This window comes from Malaclemys terrapin, chromosome 3 (assembly GCF_027887155.1).
Source record: "Malaclemys terrapin pileata isolate rMalTer1 chromosome 3, rMalTer1.hap1, whole genome shotgun sequence".
NCBI classification, from domain to species: domain Eukaryota; kingdom Metazoa; phylum Chordata; order Testudines; family Emydidae; genus Malaclemys; species Malaclemys terrapin.
The window spans coordinates 205,255,785-205,277,902 of NC_071507.1; the positions used below are offsets into that span (position 1 = coordinate 205,255,785).

Below are 22,118 nucleotides of genomic sequence, written 5' to 3' on the forward strand. Positions count from 1 at the left end.
CAGATCCAGTCACCACCCCAAACACACCAAGAAATCTTATCTGTGGTATCTGAGTTCCTGGCTATAGCATATGTTCTGAGGAGAAAGTCCTGGATACATACCTTAACACACTCAAAACTGCCTTCACCAAACAAGGACACTCCATCAGAGAAGTAGATTGTATCATGTAACAAGTCACCCAAATACCCAGAGAGAATCTGCTTCAATGCAGAAATAAAACCCCTCCAACCGCATACCCCTAGATGTCACCTACCACCCCATACTGGAACCCATACGGGGTATCAAACAATTACAACTCACACTTGATGGGGACCTCATCCTGAAAGAAATCTTTCCTGAAACCCCTCTTCTGGCCTTCAAAACACCCCCAACCTCATTATCAGAAGCAAGCTCCCCAGAGACCAGGGCACACAAACTCAAAGCAGCACCAGACCCTGCCAGAGCAACAGATACAAAACCTGCAGGTTTCAGAGTAGCAGCCATGTTAGTCTGTATCTGCAAAAAGAACAGGAGTACTTGTGGCACCTTAGAGGCTAACAAATTTATTTGAGCATAAGCTTTCGTGGGCTACAGCCCACTTCACTGGATGCATCCGAAGAAGTGGGCTGTAGCCCATGAAAGCTTATGCTCAAATAAATTTGTTAGCCTCTAAGGTGCCACAAGTACTCCTGTTCTTTTTACAAAACCTGCAGACATCCCGCCACTGCTACAATGATCAACACTGTCCACAACACTCCTTTCAAGATCCATGGGTCCTACACATACCTATCATAATGTGCTGTATCTCAGCCAGTGCACTAAATGCCCCATAGCAACTATTGGGGTGAAACCCCCCCCTCAGCTGCTCCACATTCTTTCTTCCCTATGACTGGAAGGGTGTTAATGGGCCACTCCACCTTGAATGGTCCCTCGAAATGTGTTAACTACTTATGCTAAACAATCTGCTCCCCCTTGTATTTAGCTGTGACAACTGGAGTAAGGGCTCCTACACACTAGCACTTACTTCAGTATAACTTAAGTCGCTCAGGGGTGTGAAAAAGTCACCCCACCAGCCGCGACATAAGTTACACCAACCTAAGTGCCGGTGTGGAAAGCGCTAGGTCAGCCGGAGAAGCTCTCCCACCAACATAGCTACCGCCACACGGCATAGAGCAATTCTAGTGTAGAGTCGCCCTAAGTTTCCCGGACCTAAAGAAGAGCTCTGTGTAGCTCGAAAGCTTGTCTCTCTCACCAACAGAAGTTGGTCCAATAAAAGATATTACCTCACCCACTTTGTCTCTCTAACATCCTGGGACTGACATGGCTCCATCAACACTGCATACACGCACACAAGGCATTAAAGACCCCTCTCTAAATCAGAAGGCAAGGCCCCCCTTTTGTCAACGCTGAAAAAAGGCAAGGAGCTCTCAGGGCAGCCATTAGGAGTTAACAGACACCTGCAGCTTGTCCTCAAGCTCAGGTGTGTCCATAGTTCCCATGAATAGAATCAGTGATGCAGAACGGAGTGCACAAGTTCCTCATTTGAGAAACCAGATCCTTGGGCCACTCATTCCCCTCAGGTGTCAGAGTTGGAGCCTCCAGCTCACAGCTTCAGCTTGGGATATCAGCCCTACCTTCTATAAATATGTGAAGAGGGATCCTCCCTCTATCAAACTAACTTAGCATTTGGGGAAGCTCCCTTTCCTCGCTGATGAGACAGCAAGAGAAAGCTCTTCAAATACACCCTGATTCCAGGTGCTTGTGAGGAAGTTCTGCTCCACAGTTCCAGACTAGAGGAGAAGAGGGAATGGAGGAAAAAACCTAGACCCTCCGTTACTCAGAGCTTCACCGTGCTTTGAAATAATAGTTTACACACAAAAAATAAACATAAAAAAACCACCCCACAACCCCTAGGCATTAGTTTTAATTATTTTTGGGCATCCTCATGTGTGCTGGACACATTATAGAAAGTGCATATTACTGGTCCCGGCCCCAAGATGCTTACAGTCTAAGTGATGAACATGACTGCCAGGCAGGGGTATAATCAGATCTCAGCTGGGGACGTAGGGGAATAAAAGAAAGATGGACTCAGTAACTCATATTAGGTAGAGGTATGTTTTGATGGATCGCTGTTCCTGCCTCAATATATATTTAATGCAAATATTTGTATAGGTGATGCTGCAGAATTATGGTTTTAGGAGCCATATGAATGCGGCAGAGGTGGAAAATTGACAGATTTTAGAAAACATATCCTGCACAGGAAGAAGCATGGAATAAGGACAGGAGATGTCTGAGACAGAAGGCTACAAAAGGGGCATAGAGGTTAGCATAACTGTTAGAGTGGGTACTGCAGGGTGTGGGGATGAGTGAAGAACATGAAATGAGACCAGGTCGGAGATGGAGGCAAGAGCTGCAAAATGGGGTACCGTGAAAGAACGAATTAGAAGCCTGAACTTGATATGTAGAAAAATAAGAAACGCAAGGGGAAGAGGATGACACTGTTGAAGCAACAGATTGTTTTAGCAAGACCCAAGATAAGGAGACTGCAATAGCTGAGGAGGGAGATGATTAAGGCCTGAATAAGGAGTTGTGCATGTTAGGATAGAATAGAATCTTAGAAGATTAGGGCTGGAAAAGACTTCAGGTGGTCATCTAGTCCAACCCCCTGCTCAAAGCCCAACTAAATCATCCCAGCCAGGGCTTTGTCAAGCCGGGTCTTAAAAACCTCTAAGGATGGAGATTCCACCACCTCGCTAGGTAACCCATTCCAGTGCTTCACCACCCTCCTAGTGAAATAGTGTTTCCTAATATCCAACCTCAACCTCCCCCACTACAACTTGAGACCATTACTCCTTGTTCTGTCATCTGCCACCACTGAGAACAGCCGAGCTCCATCCTCTTTGGAACCCCCCCCCCTTCAGGTAGTTGAAGGCTACTATCAAATCCCCCCTCACTCTTCTCTTCTGCAGACTAAATGAGACCAGTTCCCTCAGCCTCTCCTCATAAATCACATGCCCCAGCCCCCTAATCATTTTCGTTGCCCTCCACTGGACTCTCCCCAATTTGTCCACATCCTTTCTGTAGTGGGGGACCCAAAACTGGACGCAGTATTCCAGGTGTGGCCTCACCAGTGCCGAATTGAGGGGAGTGATTATTCCCCTCTATCTGCTGGCAATGCTCCTACTAATACAGCCCAATATGCCATTGGCCTTCTTAGCAACCAGGGCACACTGTTGACTCATATCCAGCTTCTTGTCCACTGTAATCCCCAGATCCTTTTTTGTAGAACTGCCACTTAGCCAGTCAGTCCCCAGCCTGTAGCAGTGCATGGGATTCTACCGTCCTAAGTGCAGGACTTTGCACTTGTCCTTGTTGAACCTCATCAGATTTCTTTTGGCCCAATCCTCCAATTTGTCTAGGTCACTCTGGACCCTATCCCTACCCCCCAGCATATCTACCTCTCCCCCCAGCTTACTGTCATCTGCGAACTTGCTGAGGGTGCAATCCATCCCATCATCCAGATCATTAATGAAGGTGTTGAACAAAACCGGCACCAAGACCCCAGAGGTGGGACACTCCGCTTGATACCGGCTGCCAACTACACATCAAGCCATTGATCACTACCCATCGAGCCCAATGATCTAACCAGCTTCCTATCCACCTTATAGTCCATTAATCCAATCCATACTACTTTAACTTGCTGGCAAGAATACTGTCGGAGACCGTATCAAAAGCTTTGCTAAAGTCAAGATACATCACACCCACCGCTTTCCCCATATCCACAGAGCCAGTTATATCATAGAAGGCAATGAGGTTGATCAGGCATGACTTGCCCTTGTTGAATCCATATTGACTGTTCCTGATCACCTTCCTCTCCTCCAAGTGCTTCAAAATGGATTCCTTGAGGACCTGCTCCATGATTTTTCCAGGGACTGAGGTGAGGCTGACTGGTCTGTAGTTCCCCCGGATTCTCTTTTTCCAATCATCCAGGACCTTCCCCAAACGCCACGAGTTTTGAGAGATAATGGCCAATGGCTCTGCAGTGACATCAGCCAACTCCCTCAGCACCCTCGGATGCATTGCATTCAGCCCCATGGACTTCTGTATGTCCAGCTTTTCTAAATAGTCCTTTAACCTGTTCTTTCACCGCTGAGGGCTGCTCATCTCCTCCCCATACCGTGCTGCCCAGTGCAGTAGTCTGGGAGCTGACCTTGTCTGTGAAGACCGAGGCAAAAAAAAGCATTGAGTACTTCAGCTTTTTCCACATTAATGGTCACTAGGCTGCCTCCCCCATTCAGTAAGGGTCCCACACTTTCCCTGACCTTTTTCTTGTTGCTAACATATTTGTAGAAACCCTTCTTGTTACCCTTCACATCCCTTGCTAGCTGCAACTCCAATTAGCAGGGGTAGAGTTTTTAAATGCTGAAGGAGAGAGAGACCGAGGCAAAGGACGAGATGCCGTAAGTCACAATCTTCCTCTGAGTCTCCCAGTAGATTCTGAACTGTTAGGGCTTCTCTACACTTACCGGGGGATCACGAACAGCGATCAATGCATCGGCAGTCAATTTAGCGGGTCTAGTGAAGACCCACTAAATCGACCGCAGATCGCTCTCCGGCCAAATCCTGCACTCCACCGGATCAAGAAGAGTAGGGGGAGTCGATGGGAGAGCGTCTCCCGTCGACATTTTGTAGTGTGGACCCCACGGTAAGTAGATCTAAGCTACGTCGATTTGAGATACGCTATTCACGTAACTCAAATTGCGTAGCTTAGTTCGAATTTCCCCTGTAGTGTAGACAAGGCCTTAATTAGCTCTTATGGGCAGGGACAGCACCGTATCTAGCACAGTACCGAGTACATCCTCTGCACAGAGTCAATTACTCTTTTTTAAAACCAGAAAAAACACTTGAGAATTCCATGCGAGCGCAGACAAACTCATTACATTGTGCAAAGAGGAAATAGTCAGAACCTTCTTTTAAACAAATCTACCAAAGCAAAAACAAGGAAAGATTTCAGCAGGAGCCAGGAACTGCAGGAAAATTCTCTTGAAATTCAAGCAATGCCTTTATCTGAAGCAGACAGAAAGGGGACTGCTTTCCCCATGCGGGCAGGGGACTGGACTCGATGACCTCTCGAGGTCCCTTCCAGTCCTAGAATCTATGAAAACATTGTATGGTAAATTGCTGTTTGTACAGACAAGACTGGGGCTGTACTGTTTGTGTTCATCCCTCTCTCAGCTCTGCTACAGCTCACTTCAAGGGCTAGCCTACGCTGGTCGCGGCAGCGCTTTAATGTGGTTTGTGTGGTTGCAGTGCAGTGCTGAGAGAGAGCTCTCCCAGTGCTCTAAAAAAACCCACCTCCACGAAGGGCGTAGCTCCCAGCGCTGGTGCACTGTCTACACTGGACTTTACAGCGCTGAAACTTGCTGCACTCAGGGGGGTGTTTTTTCACACCCCAAGCAAGAAAGTTGCAGCGCTGTAAATTGCCAGTGTAGACAAGCCCTTAGTCATTCTCCATTAGCAGAGGTGTGGGCAAATAAGAGTTAAACAGCATTCTTTACAGGTGTCCTACACAAAGCAAAGTCTTGAGACTCGTGAAAAGCAAAACAGTATAGTGGTACACTGAGCTAAATCAACTGTGCAAACCCTAATTGTGTAACCATTTTCTGAGCCAGGGACTGGAAACAATACTTTGATTTCCATAATGAGCTGAAGTACTTTTTCAAACAGTCCCAGCAAGCCAAGCACCAAGTGTTAGTCAGCAGAGAACATTTATAATGGGATTTATTGTAGCAGAGATGCAAAACAGTCACAGGACTGTTGTCGTAGTTTTAATCCCATCAGAAAGACTCAACATGTGTGTTGATCAGAGTGCTAATTTCTCCTACCTGCCAACAGAACACGGATTATTTCCCTGATTACAATGCATCCCTTTGGGGACCTCCATGTGAAGCGGACCGTGCCAATTCCTTACAGTAATGTCCTGATTTAAATGCCTTGTGAGAGGAAGGACACTTCATGCGATCAGAGCATCTCATCTGCTAACAACTATGCAGCAGAGGGAGTGTACAGGAGGAGACCCACTCTTCATGAGCTGCTAGCCTTGGATAAAAGAGCGAAAGAATATTTTTTTCAATTGTAAGCATGGCAATCAATCACTTTTCCAGCATCCCTGTAAGGCTATATCTTTGCTGCAAAGTTAACTCTGCCTCCTTCCTGGGTGTTGCCCCTACCCCAGCGCCCATCCACACACACAGACTTCTCACCTGAGCATGGTGGGGCTGCCTACCCAGCACATTCTGGGATATAGGCTAAAGCCCAAGCGTTGCTTACACTAGGGTTGGTAAGTCCTGCTAATGCCATCCCATTATTCCACCTCTCCTGCTCCCTGGGTGCTCAAAAGTACAGTCAAGTTCTCCCACAATTCACTGGGAAGGAGTCAGAGCAGCTCAGCTTACTGCAGTGCTAGGAACCATGGGATATCCACCCCCAGAAGTCCTACCGCCTCACATGACCGAGTAAAGCACTAGCGTGGATGCAGTGGAGTGGACACACTTGACTACACTGCTTACACCTGAGCCAAGCCAAACCAGGAAGCAATGATCTGCGTGAACTGCAGTGAAGATTGTATACCTTCGTTAGTCTGGGGGCCATCCAATCTCCTCCTGGAGGAGAGGCAAATGATCTCCCTTCCTAATCCATCAGTTCTTAAGTAGCTGGAAGTTGTGGCTGTTGAAGGACACAAAGTAACCTCCCCCTCCCCCCAGGAAGTAAGAGTGCTATAGCTAGCTCTTGATCTGGTGAGCAGGAGACCACAACGCAAAGTCTAATGTGAGTCACGCAGACAAATGAATCACCCCATGCTAGGAAGGCTCCTCTGTGACAGGAGGGTGTGTCTTCTACCAGGAGAGACTCTGAACGGGGATACTCTCTCGCCCAGTTTATCCTTGTTTAAATGCTGAACGTCACCTAATCTCTTCATTAGATGCTCCCAAAACCACAATCAACAGGAATCTAAATCCCTGCTCTGAAAGCAAGGGACCAAACAAAGCCAGCCCTGTTTTGTGCCTTTTGTATGTAGGCTAGAGGAAGTGCTCATGACAAGCACACAACTCATGCTAGCCCTTCACCCTTCCAGAGCAAGGCAGAGACCCTCCGCAAGATGCACGTCATGCACAGGGCTTGAAGATTTACCAGACACCTAACAGCTGGAGGACTCAGCCTACTAGCCCAGAGGCAGAAATGTAAAATGAAGAAGGTGGGGGCTCCAGCAGGGAGGTCCTAGGGCAAGACTTTGCTGAGTAGTCCATCTTTCACCCCACCCCCGCCAAACACCTACTGGGGAGGACTTTTGGATTTTGGCCTGGACTCTACTTGGGGGCATCGTCTTTCATATCATCCTCTAGTTATCAGGTGTCTGAACGGCTGCTGCAGACATGGGCGGTAAACTTATGAGTAACTGCTGTGCCTAATTCCGTAGCTCAATGCAGTAGCACTAGTGTGAAATGGACAATCCTTGACAGCTTCACAGCTGCCCACGGCTTTCTAAATAGCAGCAGAAAAACTGATCAGATGCCCTGATTTCACACGCCTGCTGCTTGTGGCTCCAGTGCCGCTCCTTGGCAGAACCAACTCTCTTCATACTCAGGGCTTGTCTAAACAGAAAAGGTATCTGTACACTTATACCAGCCTAACCTATCATTTATAGCATGCTATCGTTATTTGTATTAGCGGAGCACGAGGTATACCAGCATAAATCCCTGTGTGAACATTCTTAGCAACTTAAACTAAACCAGAAAGCAGCACTAATTCTGGAATCAGAACGTCTACACTGGGAGTTATGCCAGTAGAACTACAACAGAGTAATTATACCAGAGGTTAACTTCACAGCCATTAGGGCTAGTTATAATTTAATTAGATGAAAGTTTATATTATGCAGAAATTGGTGGCTTAGCTACCAACTCTAGCAAGGGGAAGCTATCCACCCTTAGTAGAGGATTTTTCACATTCAATTCAGGTCACCCAAAATCAGGACTCAGATTTATGAGGGGGCTCTGAGTGGATGGAGGGGGCAAAAATGATCGGGTCAATCAAATGAAAAATACGGAACAGAGTAGTTAGCTGCCCAAGGAGAACGTCACAGGACAGAGAAGGCTGCAGTCTTGATCCCCTGAACATTACTACAGATAGAGCTAAAACCACTAGCTGGGTACCAGGTGCTGATAGTTACATCTGTAAATTACTAGGAGTTCAGATACATCTTTGGCCATCTTTCCGGTAAAGCTCTTAGCACAAACCGTAAATTGTCCTTCTTGTGTAGGCCTGCCTACACACCCACTATAGTCAGCGACAGCAATCTGGCAGTCGTACTATTTGCTACCTTAGCCATGGCCCATGCGTTACAAACAACAATCCAAGTTGCCCGTACTAAATGCCTACACAGGACAGACAGGTCATTTGGTAGCTGTGAAAAGGACAGGCTGGTAGTTTTACAATGAACATATCTGTTTAGGTTGATTAGTACTGCACAGAGCAGTAACCTTTCCTTTGTAATCACGCTGACAATCTGTTGCTATGACAGTAAATACTGCAAAGCTCCAACCACAGCTAAAATATCTTGAAATGCAAGAGTCATTTTCTCGTACACAAGTTGCAGGAAAAGGTTTGACAGCTCTTCTAGAAAGCAATCAAGGATCCAGTAGACGAGTATAAAGTGTCAGGGTTTAGCCAAATGGAGAAGTGCCTTATCAAGAGCTATTGCTAATCAAGTAGAAAGAGAGCCCTAGAAGCCTCCTGATGTCTTTTTAGAGAGATGAATGGAGACATGCAGTTTGGTAGCAACATTCAATGAAAAGCCACCAAGCGACCTTGTTCTTAGGCATGCTGGAGACAGCTCAGACTTGAATAGTTTAGAACACAATGCACAAGACCCAGCTGCTTGCCTTTAATGATATACACTACCAGCAAGCTGTTGGCAAGATCTCAGCAGTCCCTTAAAGGCACATGTAGGTTAGAGGCCTGGACTGAACAAGTAGGTTAGTTGCGTATGCCTCTGCCGAATGTGTTCTGGAAATTTTTCTGGAGAGTAAACCAAAGCGCCTAACCTCACTTCACTTCACTGCTTAGATTAGAAAGTAGCCATCAACCCTTTTCCTGCCCCGGAGGTATAGCATATCTGTAACAGGGCAGGGTAATTTTTAAAAATGAGACCCTGCAGTCAGTCAGTAATGCACACTAAGCCCTATCAGTATTCTGAAAAGCAAATCCTAATTTGCTGAGGAGCTTGTGTTTTCAGAAACAGCTGCTGAGAGTGTGCCGCAGACACTTTCAATTCATTCATGACACAGCAGCATTCTACGTGATGGAGAACAGAGTATTTTTAGTCTACAGGCTCCTAGAGAATTCTGGAGTGCTCAGGACTAGAATAAAGCACATTCTGAAGCCAATGCTAAGAAATGGGCAGCCCAAGGTTGGGTGGGAAGAAAGCCAGAAAATATCTAAAAAGCACTCTGGAGACCAGAACCACCTAGAAAGCATGAAGTGTAATGACAAAGAGGGTTGCAAACACCACTTGATTTGTCCAATATAGCAACAGGCCTCTAGGAGCAGTTTGTTTGCCACATCCACCCATAACCCTTTCATATCTGGCCTTCAACCACATCAGTTTTGCTGCTGTCACCCATTAACATGATATTAAAACTCAACAGAATATTTGGACGCCTAGTACCTGGAGCACTGTGTCACAGTAGAGGTGCTGTAGCTAGAACAGTCAGCACAAGTCAATTTCCTCAGTAGTACCAAGGTAATGCAGATGTTCCACAGCTGCCTATAGCAGATTCACATACAAGTTCAATTAAGCAAAAGGATGCAGCCTAAGATATGGCTCTCTCTGCATTGGTGGTTTTGATCAGGCCAACGTTTCTAATTAGGTCTCAGAAGGAAATTATAACCGTGCCATGATTTCAATCCAGACCCTGTGTCTAATCTGTAAAGACTTTGTTGGACTAAAGCCTCTCTTCTGGTGAGCCACCTCACAGTTTCACACCACAAGACAGTTGTGCTGGACAGGAATACTGCTGCAGATGAATCTGTTTAGAGTGAAGCTCTGCAGCAATCCTTTGACTGCATCTCCTAACCAGACCACACCAGAATGAGACCAGGTCTGTTTATTTTCAAAGCATGAAGCAAGATACGCCCCCCCCCCAAACCCCTTTTTCTCCACCCTTCTCCAGCAATAAGGTTTAAAGAACAGCTATCATTTCTCATGGGGAGGGGGAGGAATGAGAAGCAGAACATGGAGGAATCTAAGTAACACCTGCTGCAGCAAGGAAAGAAGAATATGCTCCCTTATGGGCAAATTCAGTGTTACTGTATGCAACACCCAGATAACATCATAATAAATTAGAAATGCTTAAGATAGACTAATGTCTCCTTGCCCAGATCTCAGTATTACCTTCCTGTTTATAACAGATCCTCAATGGGAGGATAGTACTGAATCTCCATATGGCAACTGGGAGATACCGGAAAAACCACCACTTCCTGATGCATAATATCTAATTCTGCCTGCAACATCTGTACATGCAGAACTTCCTGCTTATTTCTGTTAGCATTCATCTAGTGCCTGAGCAGAAGATCACAGATCAGGAATCTGCAAGCTCTTCGCAAGCTGGAGGTTTGGAGTCACAGAGACTAGCATCCAGGAGGACTTTGCATCTTTACAAAGCAACTAAAACCAAGGTACCTGTGTTAAAAGACAACAGAATGAGGCTTTCACATAACTAATAGTGGGACTTTGAATCTTAGGATGCCTTATTCACAGCACCATTTTGTTTGTCTCAAGAATAAGGAAAGAGGTGACTGTGGAAGGAGAATGAATAGAAAGCTACTTGTCATTGATAATCCCAAGAGAAAAGCAAAATATCTCCATCTTTAGCTTATGACCCAATAGTTGTTCTGCTATAAAAAGCCACCCCTTACTTTTAAGGACCAACTTTTGCTTTTGACTTATTAAAAATCACACCCCAAAATCATAGGAGTGAACTCCTCAGTATGCTTTTATTTTTGAGCCTGCCAGCTACCGGCATTCCCTGCCTAGGTACTTATATGGCCCCCATCACTGCAATAGCCAAGTAGCTCCCACAAGTAAAAAGTTACAATATTTCTCACTTCCTTCTTTGCTGACAAGATGGCGGCTTGGGTAGTTTTTTTCCTCTACTGGACAGAGCACTGGATTAGGACTCAGATGACCCAGGTTCAATTTACAGCTCTGCCACTTCTTTGCTGGGAGCCCTCGAAGCACAGGGAAGGAATTGACATGCGCAATTTCCCTATCTGTAAAATGGGAACAATGATACCAACCGCCTTTGTAAAGTGCTTTGAGGCCTATGGATGAAAAACATGCATTATACAAGAGGTAGGCATTACTGTAACTAAGTAGTGAATACGTTATTTCAGAAAGGGCTGGATTTCCTTCAAGCCTCCCCAACACCAAGACTTGAAGTAGTAATTTGTTTGTGTTTTCTCACCTATTCACCCAATTTGGAGTACACATTGAGACCACTTCTTAGCCTGCACCCATTGTACACTTCCCTAAAATATTGGAGGGAACCAGACTAAGTACCTCATGGCAGAACTCTGGTCTACAATCACTGTGAAGCAACAAGTACACTTATTGTTAAACTGTACAACAATGCTTACTGTTAAACCGTTTGCTGGCAAGCTTGTGTACCACTGGAGAATCGTACCTACACAACTATTCTCCTTTCAATGGCAGAAAGTTTTAAACAGCAGAATAGATCCTTCAAGATAGTGTTTTGGATGCTGGAGGCCATAAATGGGTGTGCTTGAGCAGACCCCATGTTATATCCTTCAGATTTTTCAGGTTTCTTTGCCATCTTTAATAATACATGGCTGCATTTTGCAGAATTTTACATGCAGCAAAATTAGCATTGGGCTTGTACATGACCTTGAACAAGAACCCTTTACTTTGGATTCCAGACTTCCATCCTTCCAGTAGCAGAAATAATTTGCACACCAACACGTGTCAGAGTATGGGATGCTGAGATACACATGCAGAATCAGAAGCTAGAAAGAAGATAAAAAAAAAGTAGGCCACATTTCTCCTGTCACCTCCACTCAAATTTACTGTGATTAGAGTTGCTGGAGTGTCCAAAGGCTCAATCAAGACTGAGGTCCCATTATTCGCATCACTGAGGCGGGCACCATATCTGCCCAAGAATTTGCTGTCTCAACAGACAGCATTGGCCAGGAGGGTTGGGAGAGAACAGCAAAAAAAGGCAGCCACCTGTTCTATGCAGTTTTCCAGTTGGTTTTCAGCCACCAACTTCCAAACTTGGGGAAGTGAATCATTATCTCCATTTTACAGATGGGGAAATTGCACTTCCCTCCCTCAGAGAAGCGTTATGAAGACAAATACATTTAAAGGTTGTGGGACAATCTATAGGAATGGGGGCCCTGAGCAATTAAGATAAAGATACAATTTTAGCTCCTCAAGCTGCAAACACTTATGCATGAGCGCAGTCCCATGGAAGTCAGAGACTATTCATGTTACATGCTTAAATACGTGTTTGCAGGATCACAGGCTAAATTTTCAATCTTGTGGTTTTTGCCTATATCGGCTTTAGAAGATTCAAGTAAGATACCCTATCACTGTGGCATTTTTTAAACGGCATTTAAAATTTAACAAATAAATTTTAATATAAAGTTGCATTAACACAAATTTTCAAAGCCTGAACGTGACTTGATTTAATAATAAAAAAAAAAAAAAATCAAGTGATTTAAACCTGTCTATCCTAGTTCCTAATCTGTAAAATGGGGATAAGAACACTCCTACCTCCAAGGGGTGTGGTGAGAATAAATAAGCAATTGCTATGATAATGGAAGCCATGTAAGTACCTACAATACATAGAGCAATTCTGCTGCTGGTTTCCTCAGGAGACCTGGCTCTCATGAGGGATGGCCCAAGACTGTGGCACTCGCTCCCTTATCCACCATTTCCAGCCCATGCGCAAAGCACAGTTCCTCCCCCTTGGTTTTCTATTAGCCTAACATGCCATGGGTTTGGAAAGGCATCCATACACAATCATTCCCCCTAGGTGAGGCACAGAGGAACCCTGCTTGACTGGTATTAATCACGAGGTTTAACTCTTGAAGGTACTCAGATACGATGGTGATAAGCGCTGTATAAAAAAACCTAAATGGGATACAATACCGTGCTAGTGCCCGAGACCAGACAGCAAAACTAAGGGTACGCCCAGACTACCCACTGGATCGGCGGGTAGCGATCGATCTATCGGGGATCGATCTATCGCGTCTCATCTAGATGCGATAGATCGATCCCCGAATGCGCTCCTGTTGACTCCAGAGCTCCACCAGGGTGAGCGGTGGTAGCGGAGTCGACGGCAGAGCGGTACCGTGAGGACGGGAGATAAGTCGAAATAAGATACGTCGACTTCAGCTACGCTATTCCCATAGCTGAAGTTGCATATCTTACACTGACCCCCCACCCCCACCCCAGTGTAGACCAGGCCTAAGTAGAAGGTGAAGTTAACCTGTCTAGTTTCACTACTGATGCAGGAGGTGGGGGGGATTAATATCAATTATAAAAAAAAATAAATCAAATTTTTAGAGTTATGTTGATCGGAGTGAAATTTTATTAGTACCACAGATAAAGAAAATATTACTTTAATACAATGACTCTTATGTCAAGTGTCCCTAGAACGTTATAAAAGGGACCATGAGTTTTGGTACAACGTCTGCTTCTGCACACTGAAATTTGGATACCCCCCAAAAAGTGTACTCATGTTTACAATGATTTCCTTAAATAGGTTTCATCGATGTACATTTACTCGTTGCTCCCACACGTTTTATCTACATCAGAGGATCAGCTTCTGTATAAGAACATCCATCAGTTTTTGCAAGATAAACAGCAACGTGGACCCATGTATTTAACATGGTTGAATCCATAAGGTATTCGCAGCTCAATACAGCTCTAGTCCCACAACTCCCATTAACATCAAGGTGACTCATGTGACTCAGACCCCATGCAGCAAGCTGACAGCACACTCCTACTGCGGAAAGCCACAAGCCCAGTCAACAACATTGCAACACAAAACAGTCCTACTGCGGAAAGCCACAAGCCCAGTCAACAACATTGCAACACAAAACAGTCCTACTGCGGAAAGCCACAAGCCCAGTTAACAACCTTGCTACACAAACAGGCAGGTGTCTACACCCACTGTATTCAGAACACACTGCGAAGCCCCAATCCTGTGTCATCCCTAGCTTGACTCAGTCATGTTGCCTGCTGCCCAACCCAGTCTGATTGGGCAGAGAAGGATTTTCTCAGCCTGAGAAACGATTGCATAGCCAGTGAGGGTCGGGCAGCAAACGCTCTTTCAGAAAACACACCCATTTCAAACGAGCAAAGCAGCCGCAACCACCACCAGAAAGGTCAAAGTTTCCCCCGGGGACTCCATTAGACCCGAATCACCCGCTGAACGTTAGACGTGGTACGAGCTCTGGGGGGAGACAAAGGAAACGGTTCCGGCGATTGAACTTGGCCGGCTTCAGGCAGTGGGATGTGACTCCGGATCAGCGCCGGCCCGTGCAGTCGGCGGGCTCGGGCAAGAACCAGCACCCCCGGGTGTGGGCTCCCAGCGGGGGGGGGGGGGGGGGTCTACCCCCAGGGCAGCCCCCGGGCAAGGGGAGGTGCCAGGGCGCGAAGGGGGAAACGCAGCACGAGGCGCAGCCCCCCCCCCCCCCGCGCGTCACGGCGCCCCGGGGGGGGGGGGGGGCCAGCGGGGCGCGTCCGCGGGGGGGGGGGGGCGGCGCCTGAGGCGCATTGCCTCGGGAAATGCCCCCCCCGCCCCCCGGGGCTCCCCCCACAGGACCCCCCGCCCCTTGGGGCTCCCCACACGGACCCCCCGGCCCTCCGGCACCTTGTACTTGTCGAAGCCGGCCAGCTGCTCGGGGCTCACGTACTCGTAGCCGGCCATGGCGGCGGCGGGGCGGGCGAGGAAGCGGCCGGTCTGACAGCAGCTGCCGCGAGGGGACTGGCGGCGCGGAGCGGACCTGACTTGGCCCCCGCCGGCTGCCGTAGCCGCCTCCCGACTCACGCTCACGCCCTCCCCTGGCTCGGCATCAGCCCACCCGGCGTGCCTGGTGACGTCACCGCGTCGGCCCTCCCGCTGCCGCCATCTTGGGATAGGCTGGGGCAGGCACTGCCTGTGATCACGTGGTACCTCCCAGCCAGGCAGCAGATGGCCCTGAGGCGGGGTCACCCTGGGGCTGCCCCCTGCAGGGGGAGAGGGGAGCCCCTTGGTGCAAGGGGGCCAATAGGGGCAGAATCCCAGGCACCCTAGTGAAAGGGTGGTAGGGGTCCCCTGTGGCCAGGCCAGCCTGCTGGGTGCCAGGCACTGGTGGAGCAGGGCCCGGCCCATTGCTGTAGCCCCCGGGGGCTGGAGGGGCCAGGACCCTACTGGGCTGCAGGTGCTGCACTCACACAGGATGGTCTGTCCTTGTAGGCTGCAGCCTCAGAGGTGCCTTGGCCACCAGCGGGAGCCAGCTGGGCCTAGAGACCCTACAGCTAAATCCTTGAGGAGAAGTAGCCGTTTGTAAATAGGGGGTTGTAAAACTACACAGGTATCGGTGACAATGCCACTTTACTGCATCTGAGGCTGGAAGGCCTGGGTGTGGGACTGGGCACTGCAGGTCCACGGTAGTAACAAAATCCCCACTCGTCGTAAGGCTGGGGAGAACCATGCTTCCAGGTCTCCAGGCCTTTGCAGTAGGCTCTGATGCATGCTGTCCTCCACGCTCCCTCTGTGTGCTTTGATGCTCAGACCCACTATGGCCCTCACCATGCAGCCATAAACCCAGCCTAGGATTCCCCTTCTGTAAAGGAGCTGCTGACTGGTGTAGAGGCAGTACACCATCACCCCACAATCCCTGGTGGAGACAGCTTGGCCAAGGAAACAAGGGTGTGTCCGTGTGCTCTGGTGAAATGACCTGTCGGGGTTGTTGGCAGCCGGCACAATGGAAAGCAGTCTTCAGTTCAAAGGATCTAACACTGCAAGTTGCTGTTATTCATCACTCAGTGTTCTACATTGTTCAAAAATAGACAGTGATCGTTACCTTTGGTAACAAGGTGGATGCACCAGGCATTCTCCGAGGCTGTATCGGATAGCAAGTCCTAGGGGCTAAGAGGAAGACTAATGAGATCATAGGGTTTTTCACTTATAAGTCACCAGTGCAAATCTAACCTAGGTTGATAGTAATTAAAACTTTTTCTCATCAGGTGGCTGGCTAATGGCTTATATTGGGATGTCTCAAGCCAGTGCTCACAGTGTAGGTGTCTGTAACACAGCCATTGGATGCTCACCCCCACCACATGACAAAGGTATTAACTGTTTGTAACCCTGCCCATGTGTTGTGCTCTCTGGAGTGGCTCACAACTGTGAGTGCCTCTTTCAGGTTCCACTGTCAGAAAACAGGGCAGACGGCCCAAACTGGTTAGATTTCACCAAGCCCATGACAGATGTGAACTCCTGGATTACTGTAATGGTCTCACCATGGAATCACAGACAGTCCCCTCAGACTCTCCAGTCTATCTTGCCATCCAGACAAACTGGACTGTGTAATAAAAGGTAACTCAAACCAAAAATCACACCACATCAGGTTGCTGCTAGTCCCAAGAGACTAGTCACTTACCCCAGATTAATTGCTACTAATCAGATCTTCCATGAAAGACAACAGTGGCAGCCAATTCTCTAGTAAACTAACTAAAAGTTTATTAGTTAAAAAAAGAAATTAGAGTTATTGAGAGGTTAAAGCAGGTAAAATATATTAACAGGTGAGTCACAGTTTTTAATTCCAAATGGTGGCAGAGATGTAATAAACTGCCAGTTTTCCAAAAATCTTTTCAGGGAACCCAGGTACTCTCTGGGGATCTCCACTCTGCATCTGGTACACTTCCCTGTCAGAGTCCAAAACAATCCAGAGATAGGTTTCAGAGTAGCAGCCGTGTTAGTCTGTATCCGCAAAAAGAACAGGAGTACTTGTGGCACCTTAGAGACTAACAAATTTGTTAGTCTCTAAGGTAATCCCGAGATAAAAGATCTTTCCTTGTATCCATATTTAAAGCTTCTTCTGACAGGAAACAAGCTGACAGGGTGTCTATCCACCTGAGCTTTTCCTTTGGCGAGGGAGAGGGAGGAAGGAATGTGGAGTCTTTTGACATCCTATCACCACACAACCCTGAGCACTAAAGTTCTTCATTTGCATTTCACAAGCCGTCTTTGTAGTTTGAGGGGCCTTTTACATACAGGGTGTACATAATGTCAATGTTTGCTGTTACGTTACAACGGGAACAGTTAGTGAAAACAATACAAATAACATTCCACTAGTTTTCATGAAGTTTAAACATCTTGCTTTGATCTATGCTAATACGGTTTAAATGCCAAACACACTCATACAATTAACAATTGCTTTGATCTATACTGATAGACAAGTGAACTGACCTGGCTGTGACCTGAGCTGGCATCTAGTCTGTCAGATCACACCATGTCAGATGACTGGGGCCAGGAAAGTGAAAATCAGTCTCTTACCAGGTCTCCTGGGTACCACCCCTTTATTAGTCTCCACAGCACAAATTCCATCATTGTCACTGTTTACAGTAACAGGAGAGGCCAATGATTCAACAGGCGATGGACTTCTGAGAAATGGAAACTGAGTTTTCCCAACAGCTAGCCCACAACTGGGGAGCTTGCCTTTAGGTTACATCAGAACGACCATGGACTTCAGCACCTCCATGACGAAACGTACAACACGTCTTCAGCTTAGCTTCCCCATAGAGACCACACACAAAACACCCCTACCAAAAACAATCACTCCAGTCAGAGCAGGGAGTCCTGCATTTAGAATGTGGAAGGAACTCAAATACTGCGGTGATGCCCTTGCTGTACTTACCTAGATACATGAAACAGACTGACACTGCATTCCCCTCTAAAACAGAGCTCAGGCATTGATATGATACAGGGGGAGCATGGACTACCATTGCTTTTATTTGACCAGCTCAGTGGGTGAATTGCTGATTTCAGTCTCCCATGCTGCCAGTGCAGTTCCTTTCACCAGCTGTACATTCACACACACAAACTTTTAGCATGTCAGGGCCCAAGAACGCAGTTTAATGTGGCCTCAGTTCAGTGCTGGCCGGATTCTCCTCTCACCGAGGCTGGTTTTACACTGCATTGATTTTAGTGATGTTACTCCTGATTTACCACAGGGTAACTGAGAGGAGAGTCAAGCCCTGAATATATGAATATACTACAGAAAACTAACAAACCTCCCGCCAGCAGCTGCTCAGATCTCAAAATGGTCAACCTGCCCCAAAACGGCTGTACCAACAGCCTTAGATGAGCTCAGTCTTACTATTTTCTTTGTTTTTAAGTTAACTTCACATTAGTTGATTTGGTTTTACGAAAAGAACAGGAGTACTTGTGGCACCTTAGAGACTAACAAATTTATTAGAGCATAAGCTTTCGTGGGCTACAGCCCACTTCTTCGGATACATTTTGTTTTCTCTTGGGTTTTAGAACTATTACTTTAATCAATTGTAGCTGAATACTTCATCTAGAGAAGGGTGAGATGAAGAAGGAAAGAATCTCACCTAATGATCAATACAAATAACAATCTCTCTCTCTTTATTCCTGTCTCCACATCCCTGTCTCTTTCTACGGCCTTGTCATTGTCCCTACTAAAGTCTACTCCGCAGCTTCAGCCATATGGAACAACCTCATCCGTTCTCCAGGCTAAATCCTCACCTAGTGGAAATCAGCATAGCTCAATGGAGCTACTCAGAATTAAACTAGATGAGGGTCTGGCCCTATATACTCATTCAAAATGCACCTGAAAATGTCTCTTTTCTCCCTTGCCTGCTGTTCTGTTTAATTTACATACCTCTCTCCTATTGAAATGAGGACCAGATCGACTGTGTAAATCAAACTCAGCGGAGTTACTCTGGATTTATACCTGTCCAAAGGAGCCTGATTCTCCTCCCGCTCATGCTGTTTTCCATCAGTGTAACTTTACTTCAGCGAACTTGCTCCTGATTTACACCTGGGTACCCGATCACCTCTCGTTACAGAACGTTTTCCCGTTTTCTTGTAGAATCTGCTTACCCTGGTAAGTGGCCCGTGAACCTCATTAACAAAAGGCAACTGCCTGAAGAAGAACGTGAACGCTTGTCTCGTTCACCAGCCGAAGCTGGCCCAATAGAAGACAATACCTCACCCACCTTGTCTCTCTAAAGGGCAATTAGACATTTTTGGGAAAAGGCTGAAGATGAAATAAAATATTGCACTGCTTATTCCATGGACATGCAGCTCTACGGCTCCTTCCCCGTGGGCTGGGACAGGACCAATTCCCTGCCTGGTCAATGTCTGGCAGAGACGGGGAGCTGGCTGGAAACCCGCTGGCATCGGCTCAGATAAAAGGGAAGCAATGCTGCTTGGCAAGAGGAAGCAGTTTGAGGAACTGGCAAAGCCTGTGTCTGCTCCATCGGCTGAGGGCCCTGGCCTATCTATTGTCAAAGTAGCCTGAGGCCTTGGGTTTCTCCTGGGCTTTTCTCTGCTCTGGACTCCCACACAGTGGCAGTGGCCAGAGGCTCTCTTCATTTTTTGCTGACCGTTCCTCTCAGATTCAGACCTGACCGTGATCATCTGGACCGTTGTGACCTCTAGTCTAGATCACTGCAATGTGCTGTCCCTAGGGCTAATGCCCACGGCCACTTTCAAGCTTCAGCTAGTGGGTAATAGGGCCTTTTGAGTAGGACAGACAGCCCAGCGTGCTGCACTCTGCTCTGCCTGCCAGCTCACTTCCAGCTGAAATTACTAACGATAAAGCTCCAATTGCTTCCCACGTGCCGAGCAGCCGTAGCTCCAGCTGAAGTCAAAAGGATCCAGAAGTGAAAACCAGACAGCAAGTTGGCTTGGCCCCCGTTAGCTCAGCTCAGCTCTCTCCCTATCCCCTGCCTCAGCACGTGTGCTCGGAAGACAGGCTTTGGTTCTCTGTCCTAGGGATGACGTTGCAGGGAGGAGAGGGCAGGGCATTCTCCGGGTCAGGGCTTGCCCCTCCGAAATTCAATCCCAGCAGCTATTCCTGAGCCCAAACCTGCCCGCTTTCACAGTGAGGTATAAGACAAGTCTGTCTCTTTGCTCCGGCTTCCCAATCAAACCAGGGCCTTGCGATCCCCTGAATTTAACCCACCTGCTGAAATTCACCAGCTCAGCCCTTCTCTGGGAGGCTGGGCTCAGCGAGTACATGATCCCTGTTTTGAGGAAGGTGATTTCTGACATCTTTGGCCCCCTCAAGGACCCTCTCCCTGCCAAGTAAAGATTAGAAGGGGGGGGGGGAATCAAACGAAGGTGAAATGCATTTCACCTTCGTTTGATTCCCCCCCCCCCTTCTAATCTTTACTTGGCAGGACCCTGGCCAAATTCTGCTTTCAGTTACACCGGAGTAATTCTGGATTAACTCCATTGACTTTAGAGGAGTTGCTTCAGATTTAGATCCTGTCTATACTGCACCTATTAACTGTGATTTTGTAACCAGTTAGGGCAGTAGCCAGTTACTGTTGGTTGTGTGATTCTGTTATTGGTCACACACAGCCTTTTTGTCATTGCATCCACACTTAACATGCTGCCTAACCTTGTTCGTATCAGTGCATGCTGGGAAAATCTGGGCAGCTCTCCTCAATAGAACTATCCTCACTAGAGAACAGAGTGGCTGAAGGATATGCAGAGAGGGCAGCACCAGTAGCCCATGGGGCAATGCATTCTGGGATAGCCCAGCTCACAGAGAACTGGGAAGAAGGCAGACTGGCCAGATCGGTTGGGGGTAGGGAGAGGGTCCTGTCTGCATCATAATAACAGCGTCACAGCCGAGTTATAGTGACACAGCCATAGGCAAGTGTGAAACGCTTTAGCTGCCATGGTTACTAACCCTGTTTTTACCAGGTGTTGGTTGTGTGGACACCAGTCCATGAAATGGTTACAAACTTGGTTCACAGTTGTCATGTGGCCAGGGCCTTGCACTGAGGTCACGGAGATCAGAATCCCTCCCCGTTTTCCATCAGCTCTGAACTCAACTCCTATTCAACACCTGGTTCAGCACCACTTAACTGCTGAGCATTGGCTGAATGCATCCCAATGATGTGGAATTGTTTGTGCTTATTCTCTGCAGACTAAGGAACCGTCCGTACTGATCCATTTAGTCACGTCTCTAAAACCACCCATTATTTTCATCACTGAAGCATCCAGGCACTTCAGCGTGATTAAAAACTACACTCATAAATAATACATACGGTTACCCCTGGGAGCAGCCTGGAGCCCATCCCTGCAGCAGTAGAGAGCTCTGCTGCCAAGCAAAATCCTCCCCCACAGGTTTGTGCAGCTGCAAAAGGGCCAAACTGGGCATCTCTACACAAAGAGCCCTTGTCTCAGTGGGGAGCTAGGGGAATGGCAGCCTCTCCCCAAGGCATCACTGCCCGTTAATGGAGATAAAAGCCAGGGGATCCATGCGGCCATGGAGTCATTAGCCAAATCCACCTCCCACCCCTGTCCTTCCCTTTGCACTGCTGCAGACTGACCCAGGAGAAAGCACTGCTTTGGGGGACGCATGGGGGACAGAGACCACCACTTGCTGGCGTAGCCCACCATCACCATCCTGCCCCATCCCGGTCCTTCTGCTTCCACACAGCAGGACACGGAGCTCAACCAATGTGCCCTGCCCTGAAGTCTGCCAGACGGGGGTTCTGGGGAATTTTGCACTGTGTCCCTGGCAGAATGCCACTGCTATGTCTTATAATGCTGTCAAGCCTTTTGGGCTAATGTGTTTGTGGCCCGGTGGGCCTGTCCGCCAACGTGGGGACAGAGCAGTCAGCCACCCCCAGCTCTGTTTTAATCCCTTCCACTGGGACTCAGCCAACCATTACCTGCTGCTTGGCTGGATCACCTGGTTCCCGACACCTGCTGGGCTTCTACGTGGGTCAGGGCTTGCTGCTCCCGGGCTCTGCAGGCCTTTAAAGGGGCAGACCCCCCTGCTCCAGTGTGGGTGAAAGAGAG

At 47.6% G+C, this 22,118-nt stretch overlaps 1 protein-coding gene across 1 annotated transcript in view; it reads right to left on the bottom strand.

Annotated features, from left to right (window-relative positions):
• The window catches only part of SELENOI (selenoprotein I), a 56,755-nt gene extending 41,676 nt beyond the window's left edge, over positions 1 to 15,079 (bottom strand). Inside the window, exon 1 of the mRNA XM_054022389.1 lies at positions 14,937 to 15,079. Coding sequence (XP_053878364.1) covers positions 14,937 to 14,993 — 57 coding nt within the window. The 5' untranslated portion in view covers positions 14,994 to 15,079. The remainder of the gene's footprint in view (positions 1 to 14,936) is intronic.
• Between the last annotated feature and the right edge of the window lie 7,039 nt (positions 15,080 to 22,118).